This window comes from Cydia amplana, chromosome 17 (genome assembly GCF_948474715.1).
Source record: "Cydia amplana chromosome 17, ilCydAmpl1.1, whole genome shotgun sequence".
NCBI lineage: Eukaryota > Metazoa > Arthropoda > Insecta > Lepidoptera > Tortricidae > Cydia > Cydia amplana.
In genome coordinates, this window is record NC_086085.1 from 9,638,859 (window position 1) to 9,658,354 (window position 19,496).

Here is a 19,496-nt window from a genome sequence, read left to right on the forward strand (position 1 = left end):
AATCGACAAAGCTGCCCAAAAATCCCCATTGTCTCCGCCTGAAATAAGCGATTTAATTTCTGTTAGTAGCTCATTGTACAAAAGGAATCCATAAATGTGGATACAGGTACGCGCATAATGTTTATTGTGATATTGTGAACTGCAGACTATTTTCCGAAGCTCGCTTCTGCTAAAGGCTATGAGGATAGCACATAACTGCGCACGAAATTTTGTAGCAACCTACTTAAGTTACTTACGCCTCACGCGGACTTCAGGTGATTAATAAGGTCTCAGCAACGGGCATCAGTAGTGAACTTTAAAGGGCTGTCACAATAGATCATAGCTTGGTCGAAGCGACACTCAAAGGCCCACAAAACCCCAATAATAATAAATAAGGTCTCAGCAGAAACATTCACTTGTTAAACGGACGTGATTTAAGGAAAAGGATCCACAAAAATATCTGAAATACTTATAATGACTTTGAAACAGAATTTAAAATATATGTCAAAAAGGTCCTTATATAATGACAATTTTTTTAAGAGGGATGCCTGCTTCTTTAAACTACGCCCAATCGTTCGTGTGCAGGTGGGCGACGCGTTCCTGACGGAGCACCCGCGGACGCTGCTGCCGGGTGCCGACGTGCCCTTCCTCACCGGCTATAACGCGAAGGAGGGCATCCTACTTTTCAGACGTAAGTTACACTAGTATAATTTAGTAAACATAATATAATTGATGTAGTAATTCGCTCCAAAGAGAGGCCTCGCACAACCAACATTAATTAATAGTGACATAACAGAGTTAATTAATATATCCATGTAGGTATATATATATACCAAACGGCCCCAATCATGAGACATTTAAGATAAAATTTGGAGTATTTTTGATATTTCACTGATAATGTGACGTATAGCGTCGCATTGGCGCCCAACGTGGGGCGCCAATGTGACAGATTCCGGAGGACATTTTAAAATGTTTAATAGGTTCTTGCAACCGGCTAGCACAAAGCGCCTAACGCGGACGAGGTTTTATAGCAAACCGTTACAATATACCATTATTATACCTACTATAAAATTTCTACCACTCTGTCTGTTAAAAACTGACTGGCCTATCCTATTCGATTTTTATGTTTCCTATGTATTTAATGTAAGATACCTATTGCAATCGATTTCAACCCAGTTTATCAGTAGAAAAAGGCTCGATTCTAATTTTGTATAGAGGACCTGCCCTTCGCGCCTACATTTTTCAAAGTCGCCTTTTTCTTCTAACGTAAGAAATGGCTTCTCAGGCAGAATTTTCTTTCCTCTCGACATAAATACTTGGGCGCCATTTCTCTGACAAATAAAACAGACAGAGAAAAACGATATTAAGTAAATACTCTTTACGCCTCATTATTGGTGCCAATGGTGCCACATCCATTAAAGGGTTATTTATCAAATTCTTTTATGGTAATTTTCTACAATTAAGAGCATCCTATAAAATTATATTAGTACTTACCTAATGAAATATTTGTAGAAAAATACAAAAGTTGCGAAATATCATAAAAAATAGCTCAATATCTTTCAATGCATGGTAAAGGCTGATAACAAATACTTAATATTATAAAATTCACTCAATTGATGCAATAAAAAACTCAATCACTTGTTTGTCTGACCTTAGGCAGTTTGAAGCACCTTCATATATGACCTTTAAGCTTTTATTTGCGTACTATAATATGTTGCGAAATCCTAAATTACCACTAAATGACTAAATATAGAATCGTCATTGTCATACAATCACGATACAATCAATGTAATTCAATGTATTCAACCTCAAGGTTGGCATTGAATATGACTTATACTCACATTTAAAGATATAGGTACATACAATTATATTATAGGTCCTATAGTTACATTAAGTATATGCAATCAATTTGAATTATAATTATTACACAAATACTTACTTAATGAAATTAGAAATGGCGGCATTAACGATTTAAAAAGGTAATCTTCTTCAGTAATTAATTGTTTCACTGAGGGAGTCTATCAGGCTTGTACTAAATGTGAATCTAATCTACCGTCGGTGATGCCGAAACTGTTTAGTTACGGAACGTGGAATCTACATAGGTATATCTTCTCCGTATATTGACCTAGGAACTAAACTTTGAAATTTTACCTAACACTTTCAAAGAGTGCGGGTTAGCCTTGTTCATAACTCATAACTATTCCATAAGGTGCAAATTTTGGTATCGGATGAATTCACTTAGCACTGCAGATGTAATATACTTTAAGTAGCCATCCGCCACCCCCTGGCAGGTAGGCATTTCAAATCGATAGCGTACCTAAGTAGTTCTCCAGTTACTTCGCGATGTGATCTGACATACGGACGGATAGAGTCGCACCATAACGTTTTTTAACCATATTCCTAAAAAGCGATATCTACAATATTTTTCTAAATAATACGTAGGTATATACCTATACTTATAATACGTTCCACTCAGTAATTTCTGTATTGTGGTATTTTGTTCTGCCAAGGAAGTCCACCAATAAGTAGGTTGATAGCATACCCATATTGGCGGGAAATCCTTGGCGACATTTCGCAAGTGAACGGAACTGCCGCTGCGGTCCTTCCGCAGCCCGCTTATCCGCTCTCCTATATATAAATATTGCTTGTATTACCTTGGAAATGTCTTGTATTTGAGCTAGACCAACGACGTCATTCTATGGTACCTAATATGTAGCGCACTGAGCGCACATAAAGTATTTATGGTCATTTGGACCGGTCTCGTCTGGAGATGAGTCATTTCACGATTCATCAGAACAAGGAGTGAAGTGCCTAGGTACTTAATATTTTTTTTAATTTCACTCTTTATTCTAGTGGCGGAAATATTTATAATACACTTCTTCAAAAAAGTTCCATGCGAGCTATTACAATGTCAATCTGATCAGTCAATTAAAGTTGCTACAATCTTATCTTTCATCGACACGTACAAAAGAAGATCACCAATTGGGGCATTATCTATGAAAAGGGACCTTTTTGTCGATGGCGCTTACGCCGCACAGCATCGCGCGGTATTATATTTATATCGGAGCATCGTTAATAATGGCGTTAGCGCCATCGACAATAAGGTCCCTTTTCATAGATAACGTCACAATTTTAGATTGTAACTCGTGTCCAATACCCACCTACCAAGTGAAGGTTTTGGCTTGGGTTGGTGGAGTGAAAAAAGCTTACTAACGACTCTAACGAGCGCAACATTCATGAGGCCGATTCCGTTGTAACAAATTGGGTTGGGATTAAACAATAGCTTACTGATCTGTCTCATCAAACTCAGCCTTATGTTACTCGCGTTTTATTGCTCAGCGAAATTGTGTTACGCTATTGAACATCATGGGTAGATACTATTATTACGAGAGTAACACCGGCACCGGCATCGGCAGGAATAGCGTAAGCAGGAAAATACCGTTTTACGTAACCTCTTATCCAACACACCGCAAACAGAACAAACAGTGCACCGCAAGGCGTAATGAGAAGGCCGCTTTACGGATGTTATGTCGTTCGTGAGTCCGTGACCACGCGCAGTGGGGCGCGTTAATACGACTAATATACACTTCAGAAACCACTGGTTACTTACATTATGTCATTTTGAATAACTGAAATGATGGCACACCATACTCTTATCCAATTTACCGTGAAAATAAACCTGTCATACGATCGTTATATTGGTTATGCTACCAGTATCGTATCATCAATAAAGCTTACAATTGTGCATTAAAAATGTTAGGTACCTAATGCTCCACGACGCATTAATTAAATTTTTACTCAAATTATACAAAATTAAATCGTTAGAATAGGTTATTACCAGGGATGTTGCGAACATCCGCATCCGCATCCGCAACCGCGGAACTTCCGCATTATTTTCGACATCTGCATCCGCATCCGCATCCGCATAAAATCGATGCGGAGCTTATGCGGATGCGGATGTCGAATAAGTCGGTACAGGAACGTCTTAGCGGCGGCGTAAGTGCTAAGTAATTTCGTCATTACCTATAACGATATCGTCTAGAATAGTATAGATCCTGAAGAGTCGGCCAAGTTACTGTTTATTAAATATAACGCACTTATATTCTTGCACAAATACTAAACGTTTCGTTTTTTTTTAATAAAAAGTACTAAAAAATTAATATTTGACGTTTTTTAAGTACGTAATCTTGACATCCGCATCCGCATCCGCATCCGCGGATGTGAGCCTTTAAATATCCGCATCCGCATCCGCATCCGCGGATGTCAAAAAATCTGCATCCGCAACATCCCTGGTTATTACAATGAAAATAAACAATTTGAGAAAGAATCCTTCAGTTTGTAAACTAAATTAGTAGACATACTTAGTCAGGATGTTAGTGCGTTAATATGAATTAAATTCCATAATAGTAATAAAAACCGGCCAAGTGCGTGACGGCCCACGGAGGATTCCGTACCTTGATACGATATAAAGATGCCATATAAGCAAAAAGACACGGCCATTCTAATAAAATCTTATAAGTATTACAATAATATTGATTTAGGTACTTATACAGCTTTTGGATACATACATGGCGTGCTCCCTTTCCCCCTAAAATACATTCTTGTAATTTTATCTTAACTAAGTAGCGGCGCACAAAATACATGTAAGTATTTTACAAATTTCATTAAAATATACCACATAGTGTCTGAGCAAAATGGCTGTGACATACAGAAATAAGTACCTCAGACAGATGGAAGGACGGACAAACGGACATACTTATTGAGAGACGGACATGAGGAAACTATAATAAGGGTACCGTTCCAAAAAATTTAAAAGTCTAATGAAGTTAGGAAATAATGTTTTGGAGTTAAGTAATAAATTATTTAAAAAAATAGTGACGAATTATACACCTAACCCATTCCAAAAAAATATATATAAATTTATCTATGTCTGTCAGCATTTAGCAAGAAGCATTACAAAAATTAATTGCTAAACAAAAATAGGTGATTGCAGATGTACTTATTAACACACACGAGTATTTATCATTGAGCCGAAACTTTTTACATTAGCCAGACGGTGTCGCAATGTGTCAAACAACAATTATCAAGCTAGTGTTAGATTGCTCAACGTTTAGTGACCCTAGAAATTTAAAGGTGTGTGGAATTGTGACGCACGCTGCTCACGACATATGCGGCCCCACCACGCATAACAGCCGTAAGTTCGCCGGACGATATCGGCCTGTCAGTTAAACGCAAAAGGTTCCGAACTTTACTAGTATTACTCGTACCCCATTTTCTTTTGAAAATTTTATTTGACCAAATAACGTTTTTTTTTCTAGTAAGTGTTAGGTATAGGTACTACTAGAGCTTTACCTACCCAAGGGTCGTTGTACTCATCCGCGAAGAGACGAACATACAGACATACACTAGTGGTAACGCTAATGTCGCTAATACATTATGGGGTTATATACTTCAAAACCCTAAAAATAGACGTAGCGGTTGCGATGACTATATAGTTATTTCATGTTCATTGTCGTGAACTAATTAAGAAATATGGAAAGTCGGTGCAATGGCCGACCGCCGCAATAGGTACTTAATTGGAGGCTAAGCAAACTTTTTTTATTTTTTACTAAGTACCTGAAATTCCTTACAATACTTATTTGGATATAAATCATGCACTAAGAGCAGAGATATGTCATATGATCAAATCTTTTATGAACGATGGAAAAAAGTCTAGCTATTTCTAATACGACTGAAATTGCACTTTAATGCTATGCCCATAAAATGAGTTAAAGAAAATTTATTAATATGATATTTAATGAACTTAAATATTTATATATCTACCTGCCCTAGTAGCACGGTCGCAGTTTTATCGTTTGTCACTATGCCTGTCACGTTCTAACAAGTAGGTATGTAAGTGCGAAAGTGACGGGCATAGTGATAGTCGATAAAAATGAAACCATGCTGAGCCCGCTCACTTTAATAATGGTTGGATTAAGAGTATTAAGACTTCGTATACCAAAGTATAGAGGTACCTAATCGCATACTTTTAAATTATTTCTGCATTGAAAACCTTGAAGATCTCGTCGCAATTTTGTTGCAATAGTAATTTTATATATATATATAAATACGTATAGATTCGCTAAGTACTCGAATGAATAAACGTTTGATTTCCATATTTGTTCAGTCTATGATTTCGACACTGATGATGAATATATACGCCATACACTTGTCAAATTATTAAGTAACTTGCAACAAAATAATATATTGTCTAAAGGTAAAAGTTTAAATACTTACCTTTTGTCTTGTACCATGTCGATGACTCAATGGCGAGCTGCTGTCAGGTCAATAGAACGTTGCTAACTGCGCTGTGTTCGTAATTAATTTCATTTGATTGCCGACTAGAGCGATTAGTCGCATGGCATGCCTTAGTCAAGATCATGAAAACGAGTTGTCGGTTATGCAAACAGTTATGTGTGTTATGTCACACAACACAAGACCTCCGAGTGTGGGCCGCGCAAACAATAAGTTCACCAAACATTTCGCCTCGACTAGTTTAACTTGACCTCTACACACATGATAAATATGCGTAAACGACAAACATTAATTATACTGGTTTAACCTGAGGTAAAACGGTTGGTAAGCGTTATTAAAAATAAGCCCAGCGGTATTGCTCGTACCGAACAGTATTTACATAATAACAATATGTCTTCATTTGTATCGCAGGCATTTGTATGAGAGGTACGTGCTCTCAGTGTATCATGCACTTTCACGTTGTAGTCTTAATGAATTACCGATTTATTAATAATACTGGTAGTGACCTAAGATTATATATACTACAGTCATAAAAAACGCGAAATATGTAAATAAATATACTCCGAGTCGTAATTAGATTCCAAAAAATGTTGCCACTGCAATAATTTGTTTGTAAAATAGTAAATTCCTTTTTATAAATAAACACGCTAAGATAATTTATTTATTGGTAATTTTACTCCTACGATTTAAAAAAGTAGTTTTATTTACTTATTTTTACATAAATACAAGACGCGCTAGTAAAAAGTGGCAACATTGTCTTACTTTTTTTGGAATCTAATTACGATTTGCAGTTTAGAAACTTCTGGTACCTACAGCAAATTTACTTGAATGAAAATACGTAAGACCTAAGTATAAGTAATAATATATGAACTTGGCTGGACACGCTACCGCGTGTCTAGATATTGATATTGACGGTCTTGTAACTTTGTCTGTACATTACTCGTACTCTAAATAAACATTTTCAAGTCAAATGATTGTAGTGTAGGTACTAAATATGGCCAATGTACCTACTTGGTTTTGTAGCTTTCTACCAATTTTGTGCTAAAATGACAGATCGGGGGACGGTGGAACCGATAGAAATCCATTTCTTGATTTTACAAAACTTACTAATTTGGAAAATCCCATGACACTTATTTCATCTACTGCTTATTGTAAACTGTATTAATTATGCTTTATTGGGCCCATAACCTACCAAATTTTGAGAACAAATCTGTCTAAAAAAAGGCATGTAATGTATAAGGGACAAAGTATAAAGATTTTGTAGAAAGGATTGTTTATTCCAGGTCTCCAGCGTTACCCGAAGTTGCTCGGGGAGCTGGACCGCGAGTTCCGCCGAGTGGTGCCGCCCGAGCTGCTGCGCGACCCGGCGCGCGCGCACAGCGTCGTCGACGGCATCCGCGCCTTCTACTTCCAGCAACGGCCTGTCGACGTGCGCAACATCGACAGCCTGATAGACGTGAGTGTAGCGGCGTCTAACCGAAATGCAGCGTTTTCTTACCTGTTAAGTACAAAAAAAAGTCTAGGAACCCCCGAATACGACCGTTTCGAGCGAGATAACTCGAGATAATGTAGAGTAGAAGTACAGAGTGATGCCCGTCTGGCAGGTTTAAAGAGAATATAGTTATTTGACAATCGACAAATGTCATCGCATGCGTACTAATTACAAAAAAATGCCATCGTATTTTCTCGGAAACGTTCGTATTTGTCATCCTACTTCAGCCAATCTCAGTATTGTACTGACTGAAATGAAAATAGCATTAGGTACACGTTAGTGCGTTTTCGTGAAAATACAATGGTAAAAGATTATTCACTACACACCTATAATAACGCCCATGTACCTATTTCGTTTCACAGCTATTCACCGACGTGATGTTCCTGCGCCCGCTATTGGACACGGTCCGCCTTTACGCCAACAGTACTCGGTCGAGCCCCACCTACATGTACCGGTTCGCGTTCGACGGAGCCCTGGGGCTCTTCAAGCGCATGCTGGGCATCAGCCACCCCGGCGCCTGCCACGGCGATGAGATGGGCTACCTGTTCTACTTCTCGAGGCTCAACTACAGGCTGGACGACGATTCTCCTGAGCTAGCAGTGTCTAGACGCATGGTGCAATTGTGGACGAATTTCGCTAAAACGGGGTCAGTGTCAGTTCCTATTAATAAAACTTCTTATGAGCTAATGTATGTTAAGTGTTATATTTTACAGAAAATTCATGACTTATTTTAATTTTACAACACATAAATAGGTAGTTGAACAAGGGATGACTAACAGTAATATTTAAAATCTAGACACGCGGCAGCATGTCAAGCCGAGTTCAAAAGAAAATAACTGGTGACGCAACTTTCCCTATTGTATTCCCCAATCCAACAGATATGTGTTGAAATACTTAAGAAATGATGGCCAATGTTTCAGGAACCCGACTCCTCCCGTGGACTACGAGTCGGTGGTGGACTTCACATGGCTCCCGGTGAACGAGACAGCTCACATCAACTACCTGGACATCAACAGCAACTTCACAGTGCTGGAGGACCCCGAGGCGAAGCGCGTGCGCTTCTGGGACTGGCTTTACGAGAACAACTCCTCGGCCAAGTCTTGGACGCCGGAAGAGCGTTGACTTTATAGTGTTCATTGCAGTGTTTAGTGCGGACGCTAACAGTATACCGTGGCGCACGACAAGGACGTGAAAGACCAGTGATCTCAGTTAGTGATGAGTGTGACACGTTAACAAAACTTCCTATCATCTGATGATCATGAGAAACTTTTGACAGAGCTCCATCCCATTTTCGGACGGAAGTGGGGTATCGAGCTTCTGAGTCTTGTAAATATTGTTGTACCTACCGGTTTTACTTAATTTATGTCTTCGTAACTATTAGAGTCTCTGCGGAAAGAGAAGAGTCGTGAAATGTATGGAATCCAATACATTCTACGACTCTTCTCTTTCCGCACAGTCTCTACCTTGTTGTTTATGTTAATGTTTGCTACTTACAAATTATAATTAGCTAATCTTGAATTGTAGATATAAAATAAACGTAAACAAAATTTGATGATTTAGATAACGTAACCACCTCAATCCAATCCAACCAATATTTTTGTTCGATTATTTCAGTACTGATACCTGAGGGTCGCCGTCTACGCTCAAATTTGGTGTGTTTGCCTTGCTCTCCGCTTTATTATTGGAAATTTCACGTATAGGTAACTTTGGCATCAAATTGTACCTACATATTTAATTACTCTTCTTCCTAGAAATGCATAGTTGCATAATTAACAAGAAATGTCGCCTGTTCTCAGGTAAGTATCACGGCGTTCATATAACCGTTCTTCCGTGATGCGTTATGGAAATGAAATTGAATAATCACGTTGACATAGTATTGTTTCAAGAATTAGAATGAGTCATACCACGAAAACGCCAGTCACGATTTCATTGTGTGTTTTTTTTAACTCAAAAGTTGCTTTAGCAACCTATCTTTGAATTTTAAGGACACCTATCTATATCGATGTAATAATACCTAACACTAAAAGCATCATGAATAATGATCGGAGACAGGTTAGAGCAATTTTAGAATGAAAGTATAATATGCATGAGACTTAATTTACATTTCGTGTTACATTCAATTTTATGATTTTATTAGAAATTTGTACTTCGCATACCTAGCTCGCTCCCGTCTGTTGGTATAGAGAGGCCATTTTCAGTACATATATGCCAATACCTATACCAAATTTCATCGAAATCGTTAAAGCAGTTTCCGAGATCCCCGAAATAGAAATATACAAGAATTGCTCGTTTAAACTTTAACCCCCTTAACGTTTACTAAAGTTGACAAGCTGATAATAATCGTTTGTCCCTTTCCGACGTATCGGTATGATGGAAAGGGACAAAGGATTATTATCGGCTTGTCAACTTTAATAAACGTTTATGAATAAGGGAGTAAAGGTATAAGATGTTAGACGTCAAAGTGACGTAAATTGTTACTTTTCTCCGATCATTCATCATGAATAAAAGGAATAGGTATGCAACTGTCTCTTTCGTACTAATATGGAAGAGTGATAGAGAGAGACGCTACGCTACGGAGCGGAAACAATTGGCATCTTGTCTACGCACCCTGAATGAATGTCGCAGGATGAACTTCATATACCGGATAGCGAGGAAACCACAATAAAAGTAAGTAGGTACCTACCAAAGTGCGGACCAAGAAACTTGGAAATCTTGAAATCACTAACTTAAGTATTAGGTACCAAGAGTTCTACTTATTTTATTCCTCAAATACACAAAAAATTCGTCAGCAGGTCATGATCAGGGGGCCTACCGCGAACCACGTTCGACGTGTTGCCTCCCTGTCACACTTACGTACGAATTTACAAGTGCGACAGAGAGGCAACACGTCGAACGTGGTTCGCGGTAGGCTCTCAGAATCCTTGATCACGTGCTCTTGTAGCAAACGTTCCCTAAAGGAAAAACCCTTTATTCAGAAAAACGGACGTTATTCTGAATAAATAAATAAAATAAAATAAATTAAGCACGAAGAATGTCGTACATTGACACGCAAATTCCTATCTCTATCGCACGCGCATAATATATCGCGCGCCTAGTGGTGTCCCGCCCGTGCCGGCGGTCAATATGTCAATACAACGCACTGTGCAAGCGGGACAGTTGTATTGTTATTTCGGCAGTGATATCGCGATGGGTATGTTATAACCAAGAGGTTAATTCTGTAATCATCTATGAACTTGCCGCTCTGTTCAATAAACTAAAACTCTTAGCTCTAGCTCTTGTGTGCGTAACAGCGAATAAGACGTGAGATACGCTGATTTCTAGTCGTGAGGAGTCAATTATAGTTCTGCTGACGTGAAACCAACTTTAGCCGTTGTATTCGACGAGCCAGCCGACGAGTATTGCTTAACGTCACTATTTAACCAGATATTTGGCATTTTTATTACCACTGTTTGGGGAATTTAGTGTCGACCATAAAGTAACGTACTGGACTTACAAGGAAGGGTACCCAACTGTTCGGCTCCGATTTGATTTATCTATATATATAAATGCAAGTGTCCTGACTGACTGACTGACTGACTGACTGACTGACTGACTGACTGATTCATCAACGCAGAGCCGAAACTACAAAAGCTAGAAAGTTGAAATTTGGACACGAGGTTGCATTTGTAAAGTGTACAAGAGATAAGAAGCGATTTTAAAAAATTCAACCCCTAAGGGGGTTAAAAAGGGGATGACAGGTTGTATGGGGTTCAAGTTTTAGTTTAAGCTAGGAATTTGCAACTTTGTGAAAATGTATTATATTAAAAAACAAGAAAACTAATTTCAGCGTTTTCGAAAATTCATCCCCCAAGGTGGTGAAAAAGGGGTTGAAAGTTTGTATGGAGATCAAATATTTTTGTGAGTGTGGGACTTGAAACTTTGTATATGGGTATATTATTATAAGACAGGAAAAGTAATTTCAGCGTTTTTGAAAATTCATCCCCTAACAGGGTTAAAAAGGGGTTGAAAGTTTGAATCCATTACAAATACGTTGAAACTTCTTAGAAAGGCATAATAGCCGATTACGAAACAAAGTAATTGCGACGTTTTAGGAAATTCAACCCCTAAGGGGGTAAAAAAGGGGATGAAACTTTGTCTTGGGGTGCAAATTTTATTTTAAGCTAGGACCTTGAAACTTTGCAAAAAGGTATTAAATTAAAAAACAAGAAAACTAATTTCAGCGTTTTTAAAAATTCATCCCCCGAGGTGGTGAAAAAGGGGTTGAAAGTTTGTACGGAGATCAAATATTATTGAGGGTGCGGGACTTGAGTCTTTGTATAAAGCCATATTATTAGAACTCAAGAAAAGTAATTTCAGCGTTTTTGAGATTTCATCCCTTAAAAGGGTTAAAAAGGGGATGAAAGGTTGTATGGGGTTCAAGATTTATTTTAAGCTAGGAATTTGAAACTTTGTGAAAATATATTATATAAAAAAATAAGAAAACTAATTTCAGCGTTTTCGAAAATTCATCCCCCAAGGTGGTGAAAAAGGGGTTGAATGTTTGTATGGAGATCAAATATTTTTGTGAGTGTGGGACTTGAAACTTTGCATATGGGTATATTATTATAAGACAGGAAAAGTAATTTCAGCGTTTTTGAAACTTCATCCCCTAACAGGGTTAAAAAGGGGTTGAAAGTTTGAATCCATTACAAATGCTTTGAAACTTCTTAGAAAGGCATAATAGCCGATTACAAAATAAAGTAATTGCGACGTTTTAGGAAATTCAACCCCTAAGGGGGTAAAAAAGGGGATGAAACTTTGTCTTGGGGTGCAAATTTTATTTTAAGCTAGGACCTTGAAACTTTGCAAAAAGGTATTAAATTAAAAAACAAGAAAACTAATTTCAGCGTTTTTAAAAATTCATCCCCCGAGGTGGTGAAAAAGGGGTTGAAAGTTTGTACGGAGATCAAATATTATTGAGAGTGCGGGACTTGAGTCTTTGTATAAAGCCATATTATTAGAACTCAAGAAAAGTAATTTCAGCGTTTTCAAAGATTCATCCCTTAAAATGGTTAAAAAGGGGTTAAAAGATTGTATAGGGTTTAAACTTTATACCATATAGAAAATAGTTTACCTACGACGAGACGATGGGTCTTGTAATCTATATATATATAAATGCACGACTGACTGACTGACTGACTGATTCATCAACGCAGAGCCGAAACTACAAAAGCTAGAAAGTTGAAATTTGCACACTAGGTTGAATTTATAAAGTGTACAAGAGATAAGAAGCGATTTTGAAAAATTCAACCCCTAAGGGGGTTGAAAAGGGGATGAAAGGTTGTATGGTGTGCAAGTTTTATTTTAAGCTAGGAATTTGAAACTTTGTAAAAATGTACTATATTAAAAAACAAGAAAACTAATTTCTGCGTTTTCGAAAATTCATCCCCCAAGGTGGTGAAAAAGGGGTTGAAAGTTTGTATGGAGATCAAATATTTTTGTGAGTATTGGACTTGAAACTTTGTATATGGGGATATTATTATAAGACGGGAAAAGTAATTTCAGCGTTTTTGAAAATTCATCCCCTAACAGGATTAAAAAGGGGTTGAAAGTTTGAATCCATTACAAATGCTTTGAAACTTCTTAGAAAGGCATAATAGCCGATGACAAAAAAAAGTAATTGCGACGTTTTAGGTAATTCAACCCCTAAGGGGGTAAAAAAGGGGATGAAACTTAGTCCTGGGGTGCAAATTTTATTTTAAGCTAGGACCTTGAAACTTCGTAAAAAGGTATTAAATTAAAAAACAAGAAAACTAATTTCAGCGTTTTTAAAAATTCATCCCCCAAGGTGGTAAAAAAGGGGTTGAAAATTTGTACGGAGATCAAATATTTTTGAGAGTGCGGGACTTGAATCTTTGTATTTGGGGATATTATTAAAATACAGGAAAAGTAATTTCAGCGTTTTGTAAAATTCATCCCCTAACAGGGTTAAACAGGGGTTGAAAGTTTGAATCCATTACAAATGCTTTGAAACTTCTTAGAAAGGCATAATAGCCGATTACAAAAAAAAGTAATTGAAACGTTTTTGGAAATTCAACCCCTAAGGGGGTTAAAAAGGGGATGAAAGTTCGTCATAGGGTGCAAATTTTATTTTAAGCTAGGAACTTGAAACTTTGCAAAAAGATATTAAATTAAGATACAAGAAAACCAATTTCAGCGTTTTTAAAAATTCATCCCCCAAGGTGGTAAAACATGGGATTGAAAATTTGTACGGATATCAAATATTTTTGAGAGTGCGGGACTTGAATCTTTGTATTTGATGATATTATTAGAAGACAGGACAAGTTATTTCAGTGTTTTGTAAAATTAATCCCCTAACAGGGTTAAAAAGGGGTTGAAAATTTGTATGAAGTTCAAATTTTATTTTAAGCTAGGAACTTGAAACTTCGTAAAAATATATGTTATTAAAATACAAGAAAACTAATTTCAGCGTTTTTGAATATTCATCCCCTAAAGTGGTGAAAAAGGGGTCGAAAGTTTGTAAGGATATCAAACATTTTTTCGAACGCAGGACTTGAGTCTTTGTATTTGGGGATATTATTAAAATACAGGAAAAGTAATTTCAGCGTTTTGTAAAATTCATCCTCTAACAGGGTTAAACAGGGGTTGAAAGTTTGAATCCATTACAAATGCTTTGAAACTTCTTAGAAAGGCATAATAGCCGATTACAAAAAAAAGTAATTGCAACGTTTTTGGAAATTCAACCCCTAAGGGGGTTAAAAAGGGGATTAAAGTTCGTCTTAGGGTGCAAATTTTATTTAAAGCTAGGAACTTGAAACTTCGTAAATAGGTAGTTAGGTAGTAGGTTTTATTAAATAGAGGACATGAAAATCTTCTAAGGGGGTTTAGAGGGATTACATCGAGGATAATTTTATTCAGTTAGGGGCTTGAAACTTCGTAGGTTGTGAAAGAAAAGTCTCATGCGTTGTATAATATTAATAATTAAGAAATGATTAACCGTCCTACCGCAATCTCTTGCTGCATAATGTTCTAAGCTAATGTAGAATATATAACCACCAATATACAAATCCACGCGTACGAAGTCGCGGGCAACAGCTAGTTTTTATATATGTATGTTATAGAATAGTAGTCTAAAATAACACGTATTTTTGTACTGATGACAAGTATGAAACTTTGAAGTGTGCTTTTTTTTGTAAATTATGAATTTGAGCCGAAATAGCAAAACACGTGCCCATTATTTTTTCATGTTCTTCAACATATATTGAAACCAGCAATTAACTAGCAATTTGCTTGAAAAACTCTCTATAGAAGTTAGAGCGTTTTGCCACTTTTCAGTCCAATTTCACTTTGGAGGCCAATTTCTCCCAGTAAGTTGAGTATGGGCTAAAAAAAATACGTGTCTGTTATTTTAGACTACTCTATAACATATACAAAAAAACTAAATAAAATAAATCTATACTGTATAAAAATAAATCAAATCGGAGCCGGACAGTTGGGTACCCTTCCTTGTAGAGTTGTAAGTCCAGTACGTTACTTTATGGTCGACACTAAATTCCCCAAGTGGTAATAAAAATGCCAAATAACTGTGAAACCAGTAATTAACTAGCAATTTGCTTGAAAAACTCTCTATTTAGAAGTTAGAGCGTTTTGTCACATTTCAGTACTTTGGAGGCTAATTTCTCCCAGTAGGTTGAGTATGGGCAGCTAAAAAAAATACATAGGTTGAGTATGGGCATATTAAAATAAATAAAATCGGAACCGGACAGTTGGGTACCCTTCCTTGTTAGTATAATTTTATTTACCCATATGCTCAGGCTCATCGTCACGTCACAAGCCGCATTGTGTAACAAACTATCAAGCGCCAGAAACTCTAGATGAGTAATTTGTAACTATACAAACTGGGGAAAACTGGATATGACGTTGTTATGAACTTTGGCTGCATTTTTTCTCTGGTTTAAATAATAAAGCTCTAGCTCTATTGCTTGTGTTGGGTTTGTTATCAAACAGACACCTATTTAAGTAACACACAAAGTTTTAACCCCCAACCAACTGCAATTAACTTTAAGTGAAATTATGTGAGTAGGTACAAAGAAATCAGAAATGGTATAAAGAGGCACGTTTATCCGTAACGTACAATTCAATTAAATCTTATGGATTACGTTTGTTAAGTTTCTTTTACTACTCAGATGTAGAATAACCGAGGAAGAATTTAATGAAAATTAAATTGGAATAACAAATTAGGTACCGCGCGGAATATAATCTATTTTTACGAGTGAAATTAGCATATGAAAATTTATAATCGATGAAAAAAATTAAGTAGGTACTTAACTCTTGATTTTATTAACATTAAATATCATTATATTTTGTTACGCCTGAATATTTAAACAAAACGCTTTGACTCGTAAAATGGATACCTATACTTGGTCAACCAGATCTTGACAGTAGAAAAAGGCGGCAAATTTGAAAAATGTAGGCGCGAAGGGATATTGTCCCATAGCAAATTTGAATTTCGTGCCTTTTTTTACTGACAAGATTTGGTTGACCAGCTATAATTATATTATTTTTTATTTTTTATTTTTTTTATGATATAGGAGGCAAACGAGCAGACGGATCACCTGATGGTAAGCGATTACCGCCGCCCATGGACACCCGCAACACCAGAAGGGTTGCAAGCACGTTGCCGGCCTTTAAGATGGGAGTACGCTCTTTTCTTGAAGGTTTGAAGGTCGTATCGGTCCGGAAATACCGCAGGCGACAGTTCATTCCAGTTTGGCTGTGCGAGGCAGGAAGTTTCTGGAGAAACGCACAGTTGAAGACTGCCAACCATCTAAGTGGTGAAGATGGTAATGTTGTCGTGTAGGGCGATGGCGAAAAAAATTTTTTTTTTCTCTAGCCTATTTTGGTGTCCCACTGCTGGGCAAAGGCCTCCCCTTGTTTTCTCCACTCGACCCTGTCATCGGCATTTTCCCACCATTTGGGGTAGAATGCGTCCAAGTCGTCCCGCCATCTCCTTTTCGGTCTGCCTGAACTCCGGCCTGCACCGTATATTGTGTTCCGTGGGTCCCACTCAGTAACCATTTTGGCCCACCTTTCTGGGTGCATGCGGCAGACGTGTCCACGTCCAGCCCAGTCCCACTTAAGCTTAGCGGTCTTGACGCCTACATCTACAACTCTAAAATATTGCGAAAATTATGCTGTATAAATACCTAATATATGTATTACCTAATAATATATGTACTTATGTATATTGAAAATCGTGAGCCGAAACTTAAAAAAAACTTACTGGGAGCAGTTTATACCGGGTGGAACAGAATGAGGGACTTTTAGGCAAACGAGGAATTGTTTAGGCTACGTACTTTATTTTTCACTTATTAATCATAATCACGTTAATATTTGTAACCTTTTGTGAAATACAGTTTGTTAAACATTAGTACAAAAATCTGCATGTTTCAACCCCAGCAAGCAGATCCGAGCATCGAATGTAAGTCAAGTGACATGTGTAAATTTAAAAATGTAAATAATTTTGTTGTGGTAGGTAGTGGTAGGGTTGTCACTGATATAAAAATGTTTCATTTTAATGATTTTGTTTTACTCTTTAATCCATGTCTACGATTATAATAACTCGATTGTAGTCGATCACTTAGATAACACTATCCTTTCCATTCCAGTCTCTAGAAATGTTCACCCTGTATAACACCAGTTGATAACCGATAGCACCTCGATACACATTGATATGGATATCTGAGTTTAGTCTGCGTCGAGATCTAGGCATTAGCGTGCGACTGCAAGTTTCTCGCGCTCGTTCAAAATGTACGGCAACGCGACACCACAGCATACCGCGAACTGGAAACCGGCGTAAGAACTGAAATAATTATAAAATCCTGAAATAAACTAATTTAAATTAACAAAATTATTCCCGATATTCAATAGTGCCTAGAGAATTTATTTTGTGTTGTTTGTAATATCCGTGTTTTTCTTTTTATTTATTAGACTGCCAAAAACTTTACTTTAAAAAAATTGGTATTTTAATATAAACTGTCATATTTTGCAGCGGGCGCGATGCAAAAGTTTACGAAAACATTCTACATGTAATCGGAAATACTCCTCTAGTTAAGCTCAATCGGATACCGAAGGACCATGGACTCGAATGCGAATTTTGTAAGTCATCATGTTTAAATTATAATTTTAATACTCATCCATTGTTTTGTTAACCTATTTACACGGACTTATTCATTCTTACTTTATTTTATTCGAGTTAATTCAAAACTTCTGTTCTGAAAGTGTCTTTCCGGGGACCATGAGCAGCATGAATGCAATGTGGTGTTTGAAATTGAATATAATTTGTAATTATTTCCAAAAAATGGTGTTATACCTTTATTTCATTGAATTGGTACTTCGGGGAGTTACACTTACACGCTCGGACATTATCTAAAATGTATCTAATTCCATTATATCTTTCAATTATTACTTACCTATATTTTTCAGTAAAACATTTTGAAAATAAATCGTTAAAAATGTGTCCCTACCGTTCCTTACCTACCAAAACAAGAGGTACCTAGCCCTAAAGAATGTATGCCCATTAGCAACACATTAAACTTGTAAGCACTTCATGTATATCCAAGAAATATGAAACATCTGCCTCATGCCTAAATTTATAGCGATGTTATGCACTAAAGTTATTGTACCGTTAAACTATTTTAAGGCAGAGTCCGAGAATTTCAGCATATTTTACTAGCGCTCCGTTCCGAGTTTCACCCGTATTACAGGCAATTACAAATAAGAGCTACTTACATGTTTGTGAGTTTGGGCCGAGTAATACTCGTATGTTATTTATCCGTAAACTTACAACTTGGCCATTCACGCTAAGTGACGGATAGCCTGATGGTAAGCGATGAACACCGCCCATAAACACCCGCAACACCAGAGGGGTTGTAAGTGCGTTGCTGACCTTTAAGATGGGAGTACGCTCTTCTTCTAGACCTTCACAGTATGAATCCTGAGGATTTCTAAGTATAATAAACCAGAGATGGATTAATTTGCCTTTTGGCTCTACCTCAAAACCCATCCACCTACCTACAAGCCTACAACTATACTAAAGAAATTCTCACCAACTATAAAGTGAGGTTTAAACCAACATACCTATAAGTTTTGAGAATCTTAGTCTGTTTCCAGACGCAAAGTGCGAGTTCCTGAACCCCGGGGGCTCCATCAAGGACCGCATGTCGTACACGATGGTGGTGGACGCGGAGAACACAGGCAGAGCCCGGGCGGGCACGCGCTTCGTCGAACCTACCTCGGGGAACACCGGCATTGGGATCTCTATGACTGCTGCAGTCAAAGGTTAGGTATACACACCTGTAGAGTCTGTTTAACTCTGTACCGACTTTGCATAGGTACAGGAATCCACTCTCTGACACTGCGAAGTCTCTGCAAAGTTAGCCTGATCCGACTCTAACTATTTAACTCGACTAAATAGGTATATCACTAAGGGTGGCACAGGGCGTAAAAAATTAAGTACATATAGGGTAGGTGTACCCGATATTAGTCATAACTAAGATTACTCTTGAAGCCTTGAAGCTGGGTCATATAATTATTTATTCATAAATTCATATCATTATTTTATTCTTATCGACTCTACATTGTATGTCGAGTCCTTGTGCGTTCCGGAAATGCAACAACTATATTTAACGTTTAGTGCGTGAGCACAATGTACTGGCGCTAAATGTAGTAG

The 19,496-nt window shown here is 37.3% G+C and overlaps 2 protein-coding genes across 2 annotated transcripts in view; both read left to right on the plus strand.

The window, feature by feature from the left end:
* Positions 1-9,136, plus strand: part of LOC134655921 (venom carboxylesterase-6) — a 40,842-nt gene extending 31,706 nt beyond the window's left edge. The window contains exons 8-11 of the mRNA XM_063511428.1: positions 565-670; positions 7,557-7,729; positions 8,128-8,411; positions 8,686-9,136. Coding sequence (XP_063367498.1) covers positions 565-670; positions 7,557-7,729; positions 8,128-8,411; positions 8,686-8,887 — 765 coding nt within the window. The 3' untranslated portion in view covers positions 8,888-9,136. The remainder of the gene's footprint in view (positions 1-564; positions 671-7,556; positions 7,730-8,127; positions 8,412-8,685) is intronic.
* An 8,343-nt stretch (positions 9,137-17,479) lies between these two features.
* The window catches only part of LOC134656070 (uncharacterized), a 40,399-nt gene continuing 38,382 nt past the window's right edge, over positions 17,480-19,496 (plus strand). Inside the window, exons 1-3 of the mRNA XM_063511588.1 lie at positions 17,480-17,620; positions 17,817-17,923; positions 18,938-19,105. Of these exons, the coding sequence (XP_063367658.1) occupies positions 17,574-17,620; positions 17,817-17,923; positions 18,938-19,105 (322 nt within the window). The 5' untranslated portion in view covers positions 17,480-17,573. The remainder of the gene's footprint in view (positions 17,621-17,816; positions 17,924-18,937; positions 19,106-19,496) is intronic.